The 16,770-nt window shown below is 44.6% G+C and overlaps 1 protein-coding gene and 1 pseudogene across 6 annotated transcripts in view; one reads left to right on the plus strand and one right to left on the minus strand.

The window, feature by feature from the left end:
- Positions 1-1,684: 1,684 nt before the first annotated feature.
- The window catches only part of FAM149A (family with sequence similarity 149 member A), a 67,723-nt gene continuing 52,637 nt past the window's right edge, over positions 1,685-16,770 (minus strand). For 2 of the 6 annotated variants that reach the window (XM_026456071.2, XM_023221019.2), the window contains exons 9-14: positions 14,334-14,437; positions 13,646-13,855; positions 11,781-11,901; positions 10,141-10,269; positions 9,975-10,056; positions 4,282-5,028 (exon numbers count right to left, since the gene is read on the minus strand). In XM_026456071.2, coding sequence (XP_026311856.1) covers positions 4,955-5,028; positions 9,975-10,056; positions 10,141-10,269; positions 11,781-11,901; positions 13,646-13,855; positions 14,334-14,437 — 720 coding nt within the window. In that variant the 3' untranslated portion in view covers positions 4,282-4,954. Of the gene's footprint in view, positions 5,029-9,974; positions 10,057-10,140; positions 10,270-11,780; positions 11,902-13,645; positions 13,856-14,333; positions 14,438-16,770 lie in introns of all 6 variants that reach the window. The other 4 variants (XM_023221020.2, XM_026456072.1, XM_031935289.1 and 1 more) reach the window with 3 other exon arrangements.
- LOC111548463 lies at positions 5,279-6,080 on the plus strand (annotated as a pseudogene).

Raw genomic sequence — 16,770 nt, forward strand, 5'->3', positions numbered from 1 at the left:
ATGCGCACGCATACACACACACACGCACACACACACGCACACACACACAAATTACTCTACTCCTCTGTACAGAAAAATTCCCTACAAGACTTGCCCATGACTGCTGTCTTCAATTTCTCTCCTTTTCTCCCGGACTCACTGCAAGCAGACTTTCGCCTTGTCCGTTCACATAGCAGAGCTTGTCAAGGCCACCGGTAACTTCCATGTGGCTAAACCTTTAGTCCGATTCTCAGACCTTATCTTAATTGACTCATCAACAGCATTCAACATACTTAAGTCCCTATGGCTTCCTTGAAACACTTCCCCTGCGCGCGCGCACACACACACACACGCTTTGAGGATGCCATATTCTCCTAACTCTTATTTCCCTTCACCAGTCAGTCTTTCTCAGTCTGCTTTGCTGGTTTTCCTTCACATCCCAGGCCTTTAGATGTTAGAAGGCACAAGGCTCAGAACTCCTTTTTCCTCCATTTCTCTACTCTCATTTTCTTGGTTACCTCATCCATTTCAGTTCTTAAATATCATCTACATGCTGACAATCCCCAAATTCATACCTCCAGTCTATACCTCACCTCCACACCCAAGTGTGGATATCCAAATATCTCAATGTCTCCACTCAGGCATCTCATTGGCACCTCACACATAACATGTCCCTCATGCTGCCAAATGTGTTCCCCTTGCAGTCCTTCCAATTTCAGTGAATGTCAACACCATCCTTCCAAGTGTAAAGCCAAAAGCCTTGGAGACATTCTTGATCTTTTTGTAGACACACTCCAACTCTCACATCCAATTGCAAATCTTTTGGCTCAAATTTCAAAACACATCCCCAGTCCTGGGATTCTCACCACTATCATTTGACTGAAACATGATCATCTCTTGTCGATTATATCATTCTATCCCCAAAACTCAACTGTTCCAGTGGCTTCTTATTTCAGACTACTTAAGATTTCCCATAGTCCAAAAGGAACCTCAGTCCCTCAGCTCCTGTTACCTCACTGAGCTCCTATTGTTCACTCCCTTGCCAACTGCATCCCAGGCACTGGCCTCTCTGCTGTTCTTCAAACATTCCAGGTGGACTCTTGGTTTAGGCACATGTCTTTTGCTCTGTCTACAATTCTTTCTCCCCAGATATCTCCAAGGCTTCTTTTATCATCTTTGGGGTTTGCTCAAATATCACCTCTGCAACACAGCCGTCCCCAACCGCTCGATGGAAAGTTGCAGCTCCTTTCACTCTGTCACCTTGCCTTGCTTTGTTTCTTCATAGCACTTATTGCTACCTGCCCTGTATTATGTTTTTATTTAATTGTTTATAGTCTGTCTCCTCCACTAGAATCTAAGTTCTTTTAGGCCAAAGACTGTCTTGTTCAATATAATGCTTAGAACAAAATCTTACACCAAGAAAGTGCTTAATAAATGTCTGATGAAATCAAATCCATGATGATTATCACACAGGAGCATAATCTTCTGAAACAAACATTACAATGGAGTATTCATAAATTATGTAAAGCCTCTGCAAATATATATGGACATATACTTCAAATTTACTGGGGAAAGTTTGCTATGTAGGTAGAAATAATAAATATCTCTGTATTAGAAAATGCAGAATAGAGAGGTATTTGCCAAATGATACAAAAATTGGGAATCTAAAAATACTTTTATAAATGTAACACATTTTTGAAAACTCTTTTAACACTTTTATATTTTATTAGAAATTAAGGAATCAAAAATCCTACACAATGATCTATAGTTATAAGAAAACAATAAAAATATAATACCCAAATGATATATAATATAAAAATGTACTTCTGAATTGGCATAGAAATTTCATCTAGTTCAGAATAATATCAATATGGATACTTCCTTTTATATTAAATTCACAAAATCCAGCAGTTTTCTATGGTATTTTACATTTTCTTAGATTAAAATTTCTTCAATCTTCTTTGGTTTTGGATAAACAGACATTTTAATTAATTTAGTCACTAATCTGAATTTTACAATCTGTCTCAGATGTAGTCCAATTTTCTAATTTTTAACAGATTAATTCTAAGGTAAGACTCATGTATTAAAGTAGATTATAAAAACGCTGCCCTAATTTTTACCTAATGAGCTTAAAAAGCACAATCCTTGATATAAGCATTATTTACTAATCTCTAAATCTAATGTAATGTATAAATAAAATACTAACTTTAACATAGGGGTAAAAATCAGTGCAATGAGAAGGTCATTTTTAAAATCAATGACAGGGCCAAGTATCTATGTATTCTCTAAAATGGTACTTTATCTTCCAATTTAAATGTTTAGAAGACTCAAGATCACTGGAACTGGTTCTATTTTTTAAAATATTTTGTTTTTTACCTATATATAAATAATAGATTCTTATTTGCAAACCTCTGAAGCCAAACAAGATAAAGCTACCATAAAGTATATTCGGTGGTTTTCAAAGAAAAAACATTTTATCCTGGATACCCTACCTTAACGTTAGTTTAGACTGAATATCCAGTGCTTTCCCTATTACGAAGCTTGAGCTCATAGAAAAGAATGAGATCATGTCCTTTGCAGAGGCATGGCTGGAGCTGGAAGTCATCATCCTTAGCAAACTAATGCAGAAACAGAAAAACAAATGCCATCCGTTCTCACTTCTAAGTGGGAGCTAAATGATGAGAACACATGGACACAGAGGGGAACAGCACACACTGGGGCCTATCAAAGGGTGGAGGGTGGAAGGAGGGAGAGAATCAGGAAAAGTAACTAATGGACACTAGGCTTAATACCTGGGTGATAATCTGTACAACTAACTCCCATGACACAAGTTTGCCTGTGTAACAACCTGCACATGTTCCCCTGGACTTAAAGTTTAAAAAAAAAAAAGTTTGGACTGAATAGGGAAGGAGTTGGATGGTTCCTGGAAATGGACATAAAATATCCTGAGTGGTTCTGAAAGAACAAGTGGGTCACGCTTTGAGCAGTAATGATGCACCAGAGAGCACCTAACCAGCAGCCCTATAACCTGGGCTGCAGGCTACTCACGTATCTAACTATTCCTCAAGTGTGAGAGCTGCTGAATTAAAACTGGCATTTGCTCTTAAAAGTTTCTATTCTATTGCTAATGTTTAGGAATAATGTAGAAAATTCTCAAAAATGCTTTGGTTTGCTTTGTGCAGAAAACTAAGCATTAGCAATCTTCCCCGGATGCATGGAGCTGTGACCATGGAAAAGAGGCCTCGACCCGGTGGTCACTGTTGCTGCTGCTGCCTAATGTGTCTCATTGCTATAGAAATGGAGTCAGCTGGCCGGGCGCAGTGGCTCACGCCTGTAATCCCAGCACTTTGGGACGCCGAGGCAGGCAGATGACCTGAGATCAGGAGTTCGACACCAGCCTGGCTAACATGGTGAAACCCCGTCTCTACTAAAAATACAAAAAAATTACCTGGGTGTAGTGGCATGCACCTGTAATCCTAGCTACCCAGGAGGCTGAGGCAGGAGAATCGCTTGAGCCCAGGAGGCGGAGGTTGTAGTGTGCTGAGATCGTGCCACTGCACTCTAGCCTGGGTGACAGAGTGAGACTCCGTTTCGAAAAAAAAGAAAGCAAAAAAGAAATGGAGTCAGCAAGGTCAAGGAGAGATATTCAAACAGAGGCAAGGCTCTAGGGTCATTTTTGTTTTGTCACTCTGTGATAAAGGACATTAGTGTTAGTCTGAACACATCTTTTAAAATTCCAGACATCTACAAGTAGGCAGTGATCCCTTCCCCTTACAGCCAGAAATCATCTGAAAATAATTTATTATGATTTATATGATACATATGTGCATATATAGTTTATAAATCTAAGTTTATAAATATGCTCATATATATAACCTTATAAAGTTACAGTTTGGATTAGTAATAATTAGACTGATAAAATGCAATTATCAGACAGAAAAGAAGAAATTAGCTGATTTGAGATCTGAGAATATAAAAATGAGTGTAAGGACCTGAATCATGATCAAGAGAAACAGTGAGGAGAGGGACAAGAGAAAGACATGCCTGAGCCTCAGCTCCGCTAATTCCTCTTCCCATTCTCTGCTCCACTTTCTACAGTAATGTTAGATGGGGATACATGCTCTGAAGAAAAGCCAAGCAGAGCAGGAGGACAGAGCAAGAAGAGACGAGGGCTCTGGGAAGGCGTCCCTGCAGAGGTGGCGTCTGAACAAAGGCCAGCTCCCGATGGCACGTGGAGGGTGTGAGGCTCCCCTCCCACGGAGGAGCTTCGACTGTAAACAATAAAGATGACATCATCTGCCATAGCTTTTAATTACGTTTATATTTACATTCAACCCTAAGATCAATAAATGTGGGGTACTTCACGTGAACTGTCTGAATTTGAAGATGGAAACTAGAAAAAGAAAATTAGCTTGGGAGATTTCACCACTGACATTTCTCAAAAAGGTTCATGGCTGAAGCACTTTTTAAAAATGTATGAGAAAGTCAGCATGACTAGAACAATCTGAGTCTTATTCAGACTCTGACATATTCTCAAATACTAATATCTACTAGTGTCTAGGATTTTGACGGAATTACTAATTGAATGAGACTAGAAAATACATCAGAGTACAAAATGGCATGTTCCTAGATAATATATTCTTATATGTAATTAGTATGTGAGTACAAACACATGCTAATTATATTTGTGTATCATTGATAAAATGATGGATTGTAAACACACATCAGAGTCTTCTGAGCAAAGCCTACAGAACCTTGGAGATGCTTTCAGCAAGGCAGCTTAGTGGATTTGACTTTCACTCTCTTTAAAATGCAAAGTGTTCAAAATTAAGTGATTTATTTGTTTGCATTTTTCTCAGTCTAGCTTCTCACACTGTCAGACACACAGATAAATAGAATACTTGTTCCTCTAGTTTTCAAGCGGTAAGTGGTGTGCTGAGACCATGAGTGCACCAATGGTTCCGGTGAGGTGGTTTCAAGATATCACTTGGAATCTCTTCTTTAAAGTCAAAGTTGTCCTCTGAAAAGATTTAGGCACATATTGTGAACCTGGAAACAGCAAGCAAGAGTTAATTCTCATTAAAATGTTACAAAGGCAACTACTCAGAACGGCTGTTTTGTACATTCCATGCAAATACTTAAAAATATTTTATTAATACACTTTTGTATAAATTAGGAAATAGTTATATGCAAAAACTGCCAATTAGGGTCCTGAGAAAAAGGAAGGGCGCCCCCCCAAAACCAAGTCGAGGTGCAGGCCGTGTGTCCTCCCGAGCTGGTGGATTTGTGAGAAGCTTCTATGCAGAGGCGAGTCCTGGCCCAGGAGGCTGAGGGAGCTCTACTTCCTGGCAGCTCTACTGCTTCCCAGGGGCAGGTGCAACGCCAGGTACTTTAAGGGATCCTTCCCACTACCTGGGATACCCCTTTGGCTCCTTTTTTTTTTCTATCACGGAAATAATAAAAGTTGGTAAGTTAGTAGTTCCCAGTGCTTTTTGACCTGGATGCAAAGCTAGCAAGGAGGTTATGTGCCTGCTTGTCAGAGAAAAAGAAAATAAACCCTCAGAAAGACAGGAAGATCCCTCTTATGGACCCTCGATCACTTTTGCAGATATAGAAATGACCTTTGACCATCATTAATAGCTGTCTCAGAGTTTCTGATAAGACCGCCTCCTCTGAAGCAGTGCATCTGGGCCTGACCCTGGGAGCCAGGCCGTGTTAGATGCCATCATGAAGGCGGATGTGGGTTACATGGGGAAGGGTGTCAGGAAGGCTGGGAGGAAGGCAGGAGTGTGGGTGTGACTGAAGGAAGGCAGCACCACACGCTGCATGGAACCAACATCCGGCCTGAGATCAGGTGCTACCAAGGCCTGGCTTTTGCGTGGGAATGTCTCCCACACAGCTGTGCCACCGAGAAGGACCGCAGAAAGATGTCGTTCTTAGAATCACTGATCGAAATGATTCAGAAATTCCCTTATGAGGATCGTGCTTATGATAAGCTCCACGAAGACTTAGACAGAGTTAGAGGAAAATTGAAACAGTTTTGTTCATCACTCAAGATTCAGCCTGACCTCGAAATTAGTGCAGAAGCTTCTGGACTTTGATTTGGAGGACGACCGACGGATGAACAAAGACGAAACACCAAGGAACACAGGTCCCTCTGTCCCGTTGTCCCTCTGTCCCGTTGTCCCTCCGTCCAGTGTTTAAAATGTGACTGAAGGCAGACAGTGCTGGGAGGTCCGGTGTTCAGTGGGAAGGTTCCACTTGGCAGGTGAAAGGGCCTCTTTCCCCCGGAGGTTTTCTGCCCCTCGGTGCCCCAGGGGCCTCTGCACACAGCCTGCCTGTTAGGGGCCCTGCCCGCTCTGCAGGCTCGGAGGCTGCTCACTGCTGGTCCCGAGGGCGTTGGCTTGGCCAGTCCTCTCCAGCAGCACAAGCCTGGCTGGTTCTAGGTGGGGGTTGGCCCTGGACAGGGTCACCCTACCTGGACTCGGATGCACAGTCTTGTTTTGTTTTTTAAATGAGACAGGGTTGACCTTCAATAGGCTCATGGGCGATCAGGATGAGTCCTTGGATATGTTGAGGCTTGTTATGCACCAGGCACCGTGTTACCTGCTCCGTGTTTTATTTAATCTCTTCAGGAGTCCTTGAGTGAGGTGTTACTCCCATTTTACAGATACGGAAGCTGAGACCCACAGGGAATGCCTGGTCCCACAGCACCCAGTAGCAGAGCTAGGACTTGCGTGCCAAGGCCTGTGTCTCTCACCACCACCAGGCATGGCCTCCTCCGGAATGCACAGGCCGGCACCCACAGCCCTGGGCATCTCTGCCCTCTCTTCCAGGCTGCACAGGCCGTGCTGAGCCGCATGGAGCTCCCAGGAGTCCCCTGTGGCCAGTTTGCCTGTGCACCTGGTGGAAAGGAAGAAAAGCCAGCCTGATCCTGAGGGGGCCTGGACATACCCTTAGCACTCCCCAAATGGGGATGAGCTTTGCAGCCTTAAAAAATGGTTAAGGAGGGGAAATATTTTGAACCAAAGAACTAAATGTTAGCTTGTCATTATAGATGCAAAACCTCTTGGAGCTGTGCATTTGGTTGGCTGTGTTCTCCCTTCTAATAGCTCTTTGTCTTGGGTCAGCAGTTAAGAGGCAGTGAGGTGCAGGTGACTGGTGTGGACCGTTCTCTGGGTCCTGCATGAGTTAAGCGGCCATATGTGACTGCACGTGTTAATGTACCTCCTGTGGGTGCCCCCAGGGTCACTGCAGTCCCCCCATACCGGCTCTACCCCCACCTCCTCTTCCAGAAAGCAGTGAGTGATATTCCAAAGGTGCCACCATGAATCCGCTCTGGTTTTTAATTCATTCCCAAATGTCCTAGCAGATGGTGGTGTGCTGCCTAAGCTGGTGACCAGAGAGGCGACTCCCTGTGTGAGCAGCGCGGTGGGCTGACGTTGACAGAGTGCTTAGGAGGACAGAAACAGCTTTTCGTTTTTGAGGGACAAGACTTAGGTCTTCTGCTCCCAAGCTCTAATCTGTGTGTGAGGCCATGCGCGCCTCACCTGCAGCCTCACCTGGGGCCTGGGGACGTCTGCACGGGGCACGCGCCTCATCGTACCGTCATCACAGCTCACACCTTTGAGCCGTGTTCTCTCTACGTGGTGAGATCAGGGGCCTTGGCTGTGTTTTCCTTGGTGGATCTTTGTGTTTTGTAAGTTGTCTATTTTGATAATGTATTATTTTTATAATTGTAGAAGAAATGAATAGCACATTTCAAAGCAAAAAGTTACTGATAAGAGAATACACTGACTTGGCATTTGGTCAATGATTAACAGTGAAGATTTAAAACAAATTCAGAACCCAGTTCCCACTCCAAACCTCCACTATGTGTGCCCAAACTACCTACTGGACGTCTCCGCTTGGCGTGCTACAGTCAGCATCCCCAAAAGTGAACTCGTCAGAACCTCTCCAGTTCCCTCTCTCAGCACCAGCCGCCTCTGGCCATCCACAGAACCACCCGTCAGTCCTCACTCCCTCTCTCTTGCGACGGTCATCTCCTCCAGGAAGCCTCGGCACCCTCCAGCCACCTGACAGGGGAGTCAGGTGCTCCTGCTCACCCCTCTCACAGCCTTTTCCAGCTGGCCTGCCAGGCTCAATGCTCCCTGAGGCACAGACAGAAACAGCCCTGCTGTCTGAATCCCAGCCTTCGGCACAGACCTTGGCACACAGTGAGTGCTTGATACCCCATCCATGACTGATAAGCTAACTCGGGCACCTACTTTCCCCCAAGCATCTACAATTGTGTTAAAAGCAACACCTGGGCCGGGCGCAGTAGCTCACGCCTGTAATCCCAGCACTTTGGGAGGCCGAGATGGGTGGATCACCTGAGGTCAGGAGTTTGAGACCAGCCTGGCCAATATGGTGAAACCTCATCTTTACTAAAAATACAAAAATTAGCCAGGCATCGTGGCATGTGCCTGTAATCCCAGCTACTCGGGTGGGGGTGGGGTGGCAGAGGAATCACTTGAACCTGGGAGGTGGAGGTTGCGGTGAGCTGAGATTGCACCATTGCACTCCAGCCTGGACATCACAGCGAGACTTCGTCTTCAAAAGAAAAAAAAAGCAACACTTAACCAAGTAGCGTGGCTGCTTCTTAGAGAAGGAGCTGTTGCCATGAGAATGACGGCTAATGCTGCTAAGGAACATACAATGTCCAGAAAAGCAACAAAAAGCACAGCAGCCCAGAGCTATTAGCATAGGAGCGAAATTTTAAGGAGCTGAGGAATCCCTGACATCACCGTACTACAGGGCGACAGAAGGGCTGATGCGAACAGATAGATCTGTGTTACACAATGCTTACTTTTTACGAAATTTATTTTATTTATTTATTATTATTATTATTATTTTTTTTTTTGAGACGGAGCCTCGCTCTGTCGCCCAGGCTGGAGTGCAGTGGCACAATCTCAGCTCACTGCAAGCCCCGCCTCCCGGGTTTACGCCATTCTCCTGTCTCAGCCTCCTGAGTAGCTGGGACTACAGGCGCCGCCACCTCGCCCAGCTAGTTTTTTCTATTTTTAGTAGAGACGGGGTTTCACTGTGTTAGCCAGGATGGTCTCGATCTCCTGACCTCGTGATCCGCCCGTCTCGGCCTCCCAAAGTACGAAATTTATTTTTAGGATTATATGTTTAAAATTCTCTGTAAAACAATAAATTATCCCTGAAATTTCAGATCATTTATAATACAAATGGTTCATACTTCATAATTTTTGAGCAATATATGCCTGGTATCTAGCTAGGTCCTTTTCACAGATTTCCAATAATTATTTTATCTACCCAGCTTCTTATAAAAGAGGAAGCCGAGGGCCAGAGAGGTTGGGACATTCCTAGGGTTGCACAGCTGGTGGCAGAGCGAGGGTGGAAACCCAACATCAGACTCTAGAGCAGCACACCTCATGACGAGGCCACGCTACTGCCTTGAAAAAGCATGGGTGACTGTTCTGGAAGTGGAACCATAACCAGCTCGTATTCAAACTAGAATATCCTGCAAACAACATACCAGGCTGAGAATACGTATTTCTCTGTAAAACCTTATGTTATAAAGTAACTAGCAAATCTGTGTTAATTTTCTCAGGCATTTTTATCATCAGATTTTCAAAGAGAATCTAAGATTAGAGTTCCACTTAGAAACAGAGCATGAAAACTCTATAGCAAACAAGGGACTGACTTCTCCCAAGACAGCATTCTTTCTAGAGTGAGGCCCCCAGTTCATGGAGAGCTTCTGGACATTTCCCCCTTCTTGACCTGACAGCAGGTGAGGGCGTGCGTGTCTGTGCAGGTGCGCTCTGTGATCGAGGTTTCTGAGGTCAGGCCACAGGCCACAGACACTTGCTATTCCCTCCTACACGAGCGAAATAGGCTTATCAAGGTAGATAATCTTCCATTTCACTTTCCAAAACCTGAAATCTCACATATTACATCACTTTATTTATACATGGAGAAAAGCTGACCTGTCAAAATACTTTGACCTGTCCATGTGTGAGCAGCAAATTCCATTTGTGTCAGTGAACTTTTTCGAGGCGTATCTGACTGCTGGAAGAAAAACAAAATCAGGGACAAATTTCATGTTTTTCAAATGTTTTTCAAAATTAAAGTTACAGTAAACAGAGAACCCACCCGGAACGTATGGGTTGTGCTAGGCCTTGACAGCTGTTCCAGGGTAGCGGTTCTCTCTCGAAGACGTGATCGTTCTATACCGTCAGGCACAGCACTCGACACACGGTTTTGTGGATGCCTTCCTCTGTACTAAATGAAGGATAATATGTTCTTGTTTAAAATAAACGCAATCCTTAAAAACACAAAAGAAGATCTCTACATGCTCAATCATTCACTCATTTATTTGGAAACTTTTAGTTAGACATTACTAAGGATCAGGTCTCCTAAGGATAAATACCTGATGAAATATATTTTGATTATGTAACTGCACTATTAAACCTGATAAAATGATAGTGTCATAATAGGGAAAGAGAGATACAAAACCTTAATAGAAATGTAATTCTGCATTTGTAAAGCAGCAGGCTTTTTAATGTGATGTTTGCCTTTTTTTTTTTTTTTTTTTTTTCCTGAGATGGAGTCTCGCTCTGTCACCCAGGCTGGAGTGCAATGACGTGATCTCGGCTCACTACAACCTCCGCTTCCCGGGTTCAAGCGATCCTCCTACCTTAGCCTCCTGAGTAGCTGGGATTACAGGCATGCACCACTACGTCTGGGTAATTTTTTTGTATTTTTAGTAGAGATGAGGTTTCACTATGTTGGCCAGGCTGGTCTCGAACTCTTGCCCTCGTGATTCACCCACTTTGGCTTCCCAAAGTGCTGGGATTACAGGCGTGAGCCACTGCGTCCAGCCATCTTTTGTAAAATTATGTTATTCTAAGGTTAAACACGAACACTTTGCAACTCTTGCCTTCTGGGAATGGGTTCCAGTGCTGGGCTCAAGGTGGCACAGGGCATACAGGAGGAAACCGCGCCCCAGGGAGGGTTTTTCTCTCACTATGTCTTTATGTTCCTACAACTGGGGTCCTTCTGTGTTGTATAAAATGAATAGAGACAAGTTACTTGTGTGAGAGTGGAGGGAGGGGTGGCTGTAAACCTGGGGGCTGCCTGGCTCTGCATACGGACAGCAGCACACTCCCCAGACCTGTGCGACTGCCTGGCTGAGGCGAGCTTCACTGCAGACGGCATCGCCCTCCACTGGAGTAGACATGGCAGAGGTTAGCTGTAAAAATGAGACCTGATAAAAATGGCCACGGTCATCATTGACTGAGCTCATAATTTCACATCAGGAATTACTTAACACCTCTGAGTTCATTTGGTCCTTCTAACAATTCTCTAGAGGTAAGAATCATTAATTCCCTTGTATAGAGAACACTAAGGCTCAGGGAGATTAAAGTGACTTGTACCAAGTCATAGAAGAGAGTTTCTGTGGCAGGATCTGCGCAGACCTGCCTGTCTCCTGACCAAATCTCATGCTCTCTTCCTTGCTCCACTATCCTGTCAGAGATTTCCTTGACACCTGGAATTTCTGATTTGGTTCAAGACATGCTTTTATTTCACAAAACAGTGAATTAAGCCTCTCGCTCCCTGTAAATTCTCACAAGCCATTCATTTACTTTCTGGAAACAGATTATGAAGGCATTTGAATACAGCCATTCAGATCTTATGTTACTAATTTCACTTGGAAGTGCCAAAGTTGTTTTTGTTTGTTTTCCAATACAGAACCTAAATGGTCCACTGAAATACAATGAAATCTGTCTTACAGAAGCAAGGCGGCATCCAGGAACTGCCGTATTCTGCTCCCTGGTCTCCACGCCTATCGGGGGGAACCTGCTCCGTGATGTCTGAACCAGCGGCGAAACCATGTGGTCCACGCCAGTCGGCCTGCAACACAGCATCATGTCACTGAGCACCCAGGTACATGGGTACCTGGCAAGTGACAGGAAATCTGCCAAGAGCTGTGACTTCTGTGTGATGGGCACACCGGAGGTCTTTCATTTCTGCTATTTGTGGTATTATCCTGATGCTCCCCAGGGAACTTATAGCACTCTGATAACTGGGGGAAAATGTTATCTCGATACAAGTGGAAGACAGAGGATGGAGGGGAGAAGACGCAGAGCTGGTGTGTGTGGGGGCCAGAGGGAAAGTGAGGCTGGCAGGTGAGAATTCTGGCAGGTGAGAATTCAGGCAGGTGAGAAGCCAGGGGACACAGGTGAGGTAGCATCACCAAAAGGGGAGGGCACTGGCCCCTCTGAAGCTACGGCTTCCCTTGTATGTGTAGAGCACAGCTATGCACACAGAAAAACAGGCTGTCTGTGGGACTACAATTCCACGTGTAGGGAGAGCAATTGGGAAGAATGGTCTAAAAGGGCTCCTCAGGGTGGCAATAATAAAAAGCAAGCTGAAAAATCACCAGCTCACAGGGAGGGAGGGGTCAGAACACAGAGGGATTTGCACAATTGGAGGCATCTGACTGTATCTCAGTAGGAAACATAAAGGGTTTCTATTTGATGAAGCTGTGATGGGGGCCCAGGTAGGCTGGGGCAGGAGGAGAAAGCCTGCCATGTGCTGCTGACTGGCACCGTCTGCTGCTGACTGGCATGGGGGGATGCGAGGCGGAGGAGGGAGAGGGATCTCGAAGGAATCAGCACAGCAGATGCAACACAGCTGGAAACATCAGTCTCAAACTGTGAAAGAAACAGTCACCAATTAAAAAGCTGAAAGGGGGTTTCCGACTGCATCTGGAAAAAGTCCGGGTGCCAGGTAAGTGTTGGCAGCCGCCCACTCCTGAGCTCAGCTCCTGACAACCGCTCCCCTGCAGGCCGGGGGTCCAGTGGGTGGTCTCCAAAGCCTGAGAGCACTTGTGGATGTGTCCGGGTGGGCCTCTTCCTGGCGGGGATGACCTCTGGCAGGCTTAGCCTGTTTCCTCGTCTCAGATTTGGGATAGTATGAGTCTCAGCCATATAAAGGTTTATGGTGGGGAATAAATAAGATCACAAATATAATTCATTTACCTGGTGCTGATAACAAAGAAAGCGATCAATAAACATTAGCTGTTATTATCAATGTAAGTATTGGCCGACACTGGTAAGTTGGCTGGAGGGCAAGAGACAAACACGTTTCTAATGAGGCCATGACGGGATGTGCATCCCTGAGATCGAAAGCTTTACTGAAACTCCCACATAGAGAGAAATGCATCCTTAAAGATAATCCGATAGGGACACAGTCCTTTTATTTTTATAGCATTCTATATATATCATTTTATTTAAACCTCCCCTTAAAAAGTATTAATTATGTAATTATCAAAATTGAAATTAATTATGTAATTATGTAATTAGCTAATTATTCATTTCACAGGTGAGGCCACTGAACTCCACCCAAGGTCACCCCACCATCAGAGGCTCATTTCGCCTGTGTGACAGGGACATTGCCTGACCTTGTGTCCTAGTATGCAGCTAAGCAGACCACTGGAGCAAGCAGAACGTTAAATACTCAATGAACTCATTAGAAAAGCGTCTGTGTAAAACTGGAGAGAGGATGATTTGTCCGAGATGATCCATGAACCCTAACTGACAAGCGTCTACGTCCTGCATGACCTTTAGTTTACTATGAGAGAAACGAGACTCACAGTTTTGTTGCCTGAAGAACTTCGTCACTAGAGATGTTGGGGGTTTTTAGTCTCTGTGAATCTGAAGCAAGAGAAGGCAGCCTCCAGGGCACCGGTGTTTGCTTTGCAGAAGGTGGTAATCCATGAGTGTCTGAGGCCCGTCCCAGTCTGTGCCGTGCGGAGGAGAGAGCACCTGCCCCTCCACCCGAGGCTTTGTCCTCCTTCTCATTCCTGGGAAGGAAATCCTATGAGCTACTCAGCTGCAAGTGCTGGGATAACAGGGAACGCACCTGTCTGTGCTTAGCTGAGCACTGACTGTCTAGAACAGTCTGGCACCTAGAACACACTCCTAAGCACTGGCTGAATGAATGAAAAGACCCATCATTTCCATTTCTGTTTCAAAGAAGAATCATCCACAGGAAGAGAGCTAAGGTTTTCACTGTTAGTAATCAAACAGTCAAGCCCACAAGATTCAGAATTTCAGGACTACATTCCCCTTCCCCATCTCTCCCAACCGAATACACGATAGTAACTGTTGTGTGGTTGGTACTGAAGGGTCTGTTTCTGCGTTTCCAGACGTGCTCAGGCACATCCGAAGCCTGGGATTCAGTGAGACCTTGGTGATCTCATGTCCCCTGCAATCTTCAGTGCTCCAGTGTTTGCAGCCCAGGGAAGAGGCTGGGTAACTACTACTGATTCTGATACGTACTGCGTTCTGTCGGCAAAATAGGTAGGTCTCCGCTGAAGCGGCTTTGCTTGAATTGTCATGACGCCATTCATGTCACTATAAAAACTGTTGGAGAAGCGATGAATCTGAGAACAGTAAAAAAAAAAAAAATTACAAATGCCCAGTGCCGTTCCAATGACTGATGCTTGTCCGAAATCAGCAGGAAACACACAGCACACTCACCAGCTAACTGGAGGAAAAACTAATAAAGGGGAGATATTTTATAAAGATGTGGGCTGAGACATTAACAACGAACTGGTCAATTCCCCGACAGTAGGGACATTCCGCACACGTGGCCAACAGTGGCCAGAAGTGAGGGAGAGGTGCCTGCGCCCGGAGAGGGTAGCTGCACGGGTAGAAACGCCACCAGCCCAGGGTGACCTGGCAGGGAGGCGGCAGGGAGGCGGCAGGGAAGCAGAGCCGTGCTTCAGTCTCCCCCCATGCTCTGAGATCCCAGAGGTTGGAGGGCAAGGAGCCCTGGTGTGGTCAACGTGTATCCGCCTCTGGTAACTCCAGGGTGAGGGAGGAAGAGAGAGAACCGGGAGCAGCACAGGCCGGGCATCATGGCTCCTCGCTAGCCTACTTGCCCGGACCTCTCCTCTCCTCCCCTCCATACTTGCCTGGGTTCTCTTCCCAGAAGCAGTGAGATGGCCTGGGCCCTCGAAAGCTTCCGCCTGAATCCCAGCTCTAACGGCTTCCTGATTGGTAATTCTTGAAAGCTTACTTTGTTCTTAAGAGCTTTAATGGCCTCATCTTTACATTGGGGAAAAATCATACGTACTTCACAGAGCTATTGTGAGAATTAAATGAGATGACAGAAAGCGTGAGCTAAGGGCTAAGTAATTCTCAACTCCCTCTTCAGTCCCACAACATGACCAACTAGGATTTAAAATCTATTTACCTAGATGACAGGTTGACAGGTGCAGCAAACCACGACGGCACATGTATACCCGTGTAACAAACCTGCACATTCTGTACTTGTATCCCAGAACTTAAAGTAAAATTAAAATTTTTTTTAAAGAATAATATTTAGATTCAGGAGAACAGGATTTCTGGGACTGGAATTCTGTTCTAGTTCATGAACAGATGTGGCAACCACAGTCATATGCAGAGGAATCACTTAAGAGCTTTCATAATTACCACTAGAACATCTTGAGTATTTCAAAACAGGCTCTATTTTGATTCTGTTAACTTTGCTGTCCATTTATTTTTTTAACACTTATCCAAACACAGTAATTATAAAAACAAAATAGCTATTTTAAAAATGCCTCAGCTTCTGGAATTTCTGTATTTTCCAGGTCTGTTTATTTTGCCTAATATTAAAAGGTTCATCCATTGCTCTTTTTGTGATACTCATGCTGCCTATTTTTTTAAAAGTGGGAAATACTGTATTGAACTTGTCAGAGCAGTTTAAAGAGACCAAAAAAATACAATAAGCAGGTAGCAATTCCACAAGTTTCTTTAGAATAGAAAAGGCACAGAAGAGTTCTTATAAAGCCCTTACACTAGAAAGTGAAACAAGCCTCTGAGGCGCTCTGTTCCCCCCACTGCTCCCCGAAGCATGGATTCTGTTCAGGCCTGTGTCCTTTCAGTCTCACAAAGATCGATGATTTAGGTGCTCCTGTGCCAGGTGCACAGTTTTGCTTTTGCTTTGAAGAGCCTCCCTTCCTTTCTCATCTTAACAAATCCCACCTATCATTTAGGGTTTGGTTCATATTTTACCCTACTCTGTGAAAACTATATTTTTCCTCTGACCCCAGAGCACTTAGGATCCAAAACACATCTAATTATAAAATATATATAATCTAATTACAAAATATTACATCTAATTTTAAAATTACACAAAAATCTAATTACGAAGGATGATATATACTGTTGATATATATAATTAGCATCTGATTATAATAAAAGGTAACACTTATTGAACGCCCACTCTACACCACACACTGTACAAAATGTTTTCTCTCCTTTAATTCTCACAGCTTCCTACCTCGTAAATCAGCAAATTGAGGTTTTGAGAAACAGGGACTGATTTAAAATCATGGAGTATTAAATAAAGACGTCAAGCTCAGAACTAGTAGTCTACATATGCAAGCTTCACTCTATCAGCTAGACTGCCTCCCGTGTGGGGAGGTGTGCGTGTGTGTGTGTGGTGTGTGGGAGTATGTGTGTTGTGTGTGAAGGTGTGTGTGTATGTGTGGGGTGTGTGGCTGCGTGGGGTGTGTGTGTGGTGTGTGTGTGTGGGGGGTGAACATGTGCGGTGTGTTGTGGGTTGTGTATGCATGTGGTGTATGTGTGTGGTGTGTGTGTGGTGTGTATGTGTTATGTGTGCACCTGTGGGGTGTGCATGGTGTGTGTAGCGTGTGTATTTGGTATGTGTTTGTATAGTGTGTGGTGTGTGTGTGGTGTATGGTGTGTG

This window comes from Piliocolobus tephrosceles, chromosome 3, assembly GCF_002776525.5.
Source record: "Piliocolobus tephrosceles isolate RC106 chromosome 3, ASM277652v3, whole genome shotgun sequence".
In the NCBI taxonomy this organism is placed as follows: Eukaryota; Metazoa; Chordata; class Mammalia; order Primates; family Cercopithecidae; genus Piliocolobus; species Piliocolobus tephrosceles.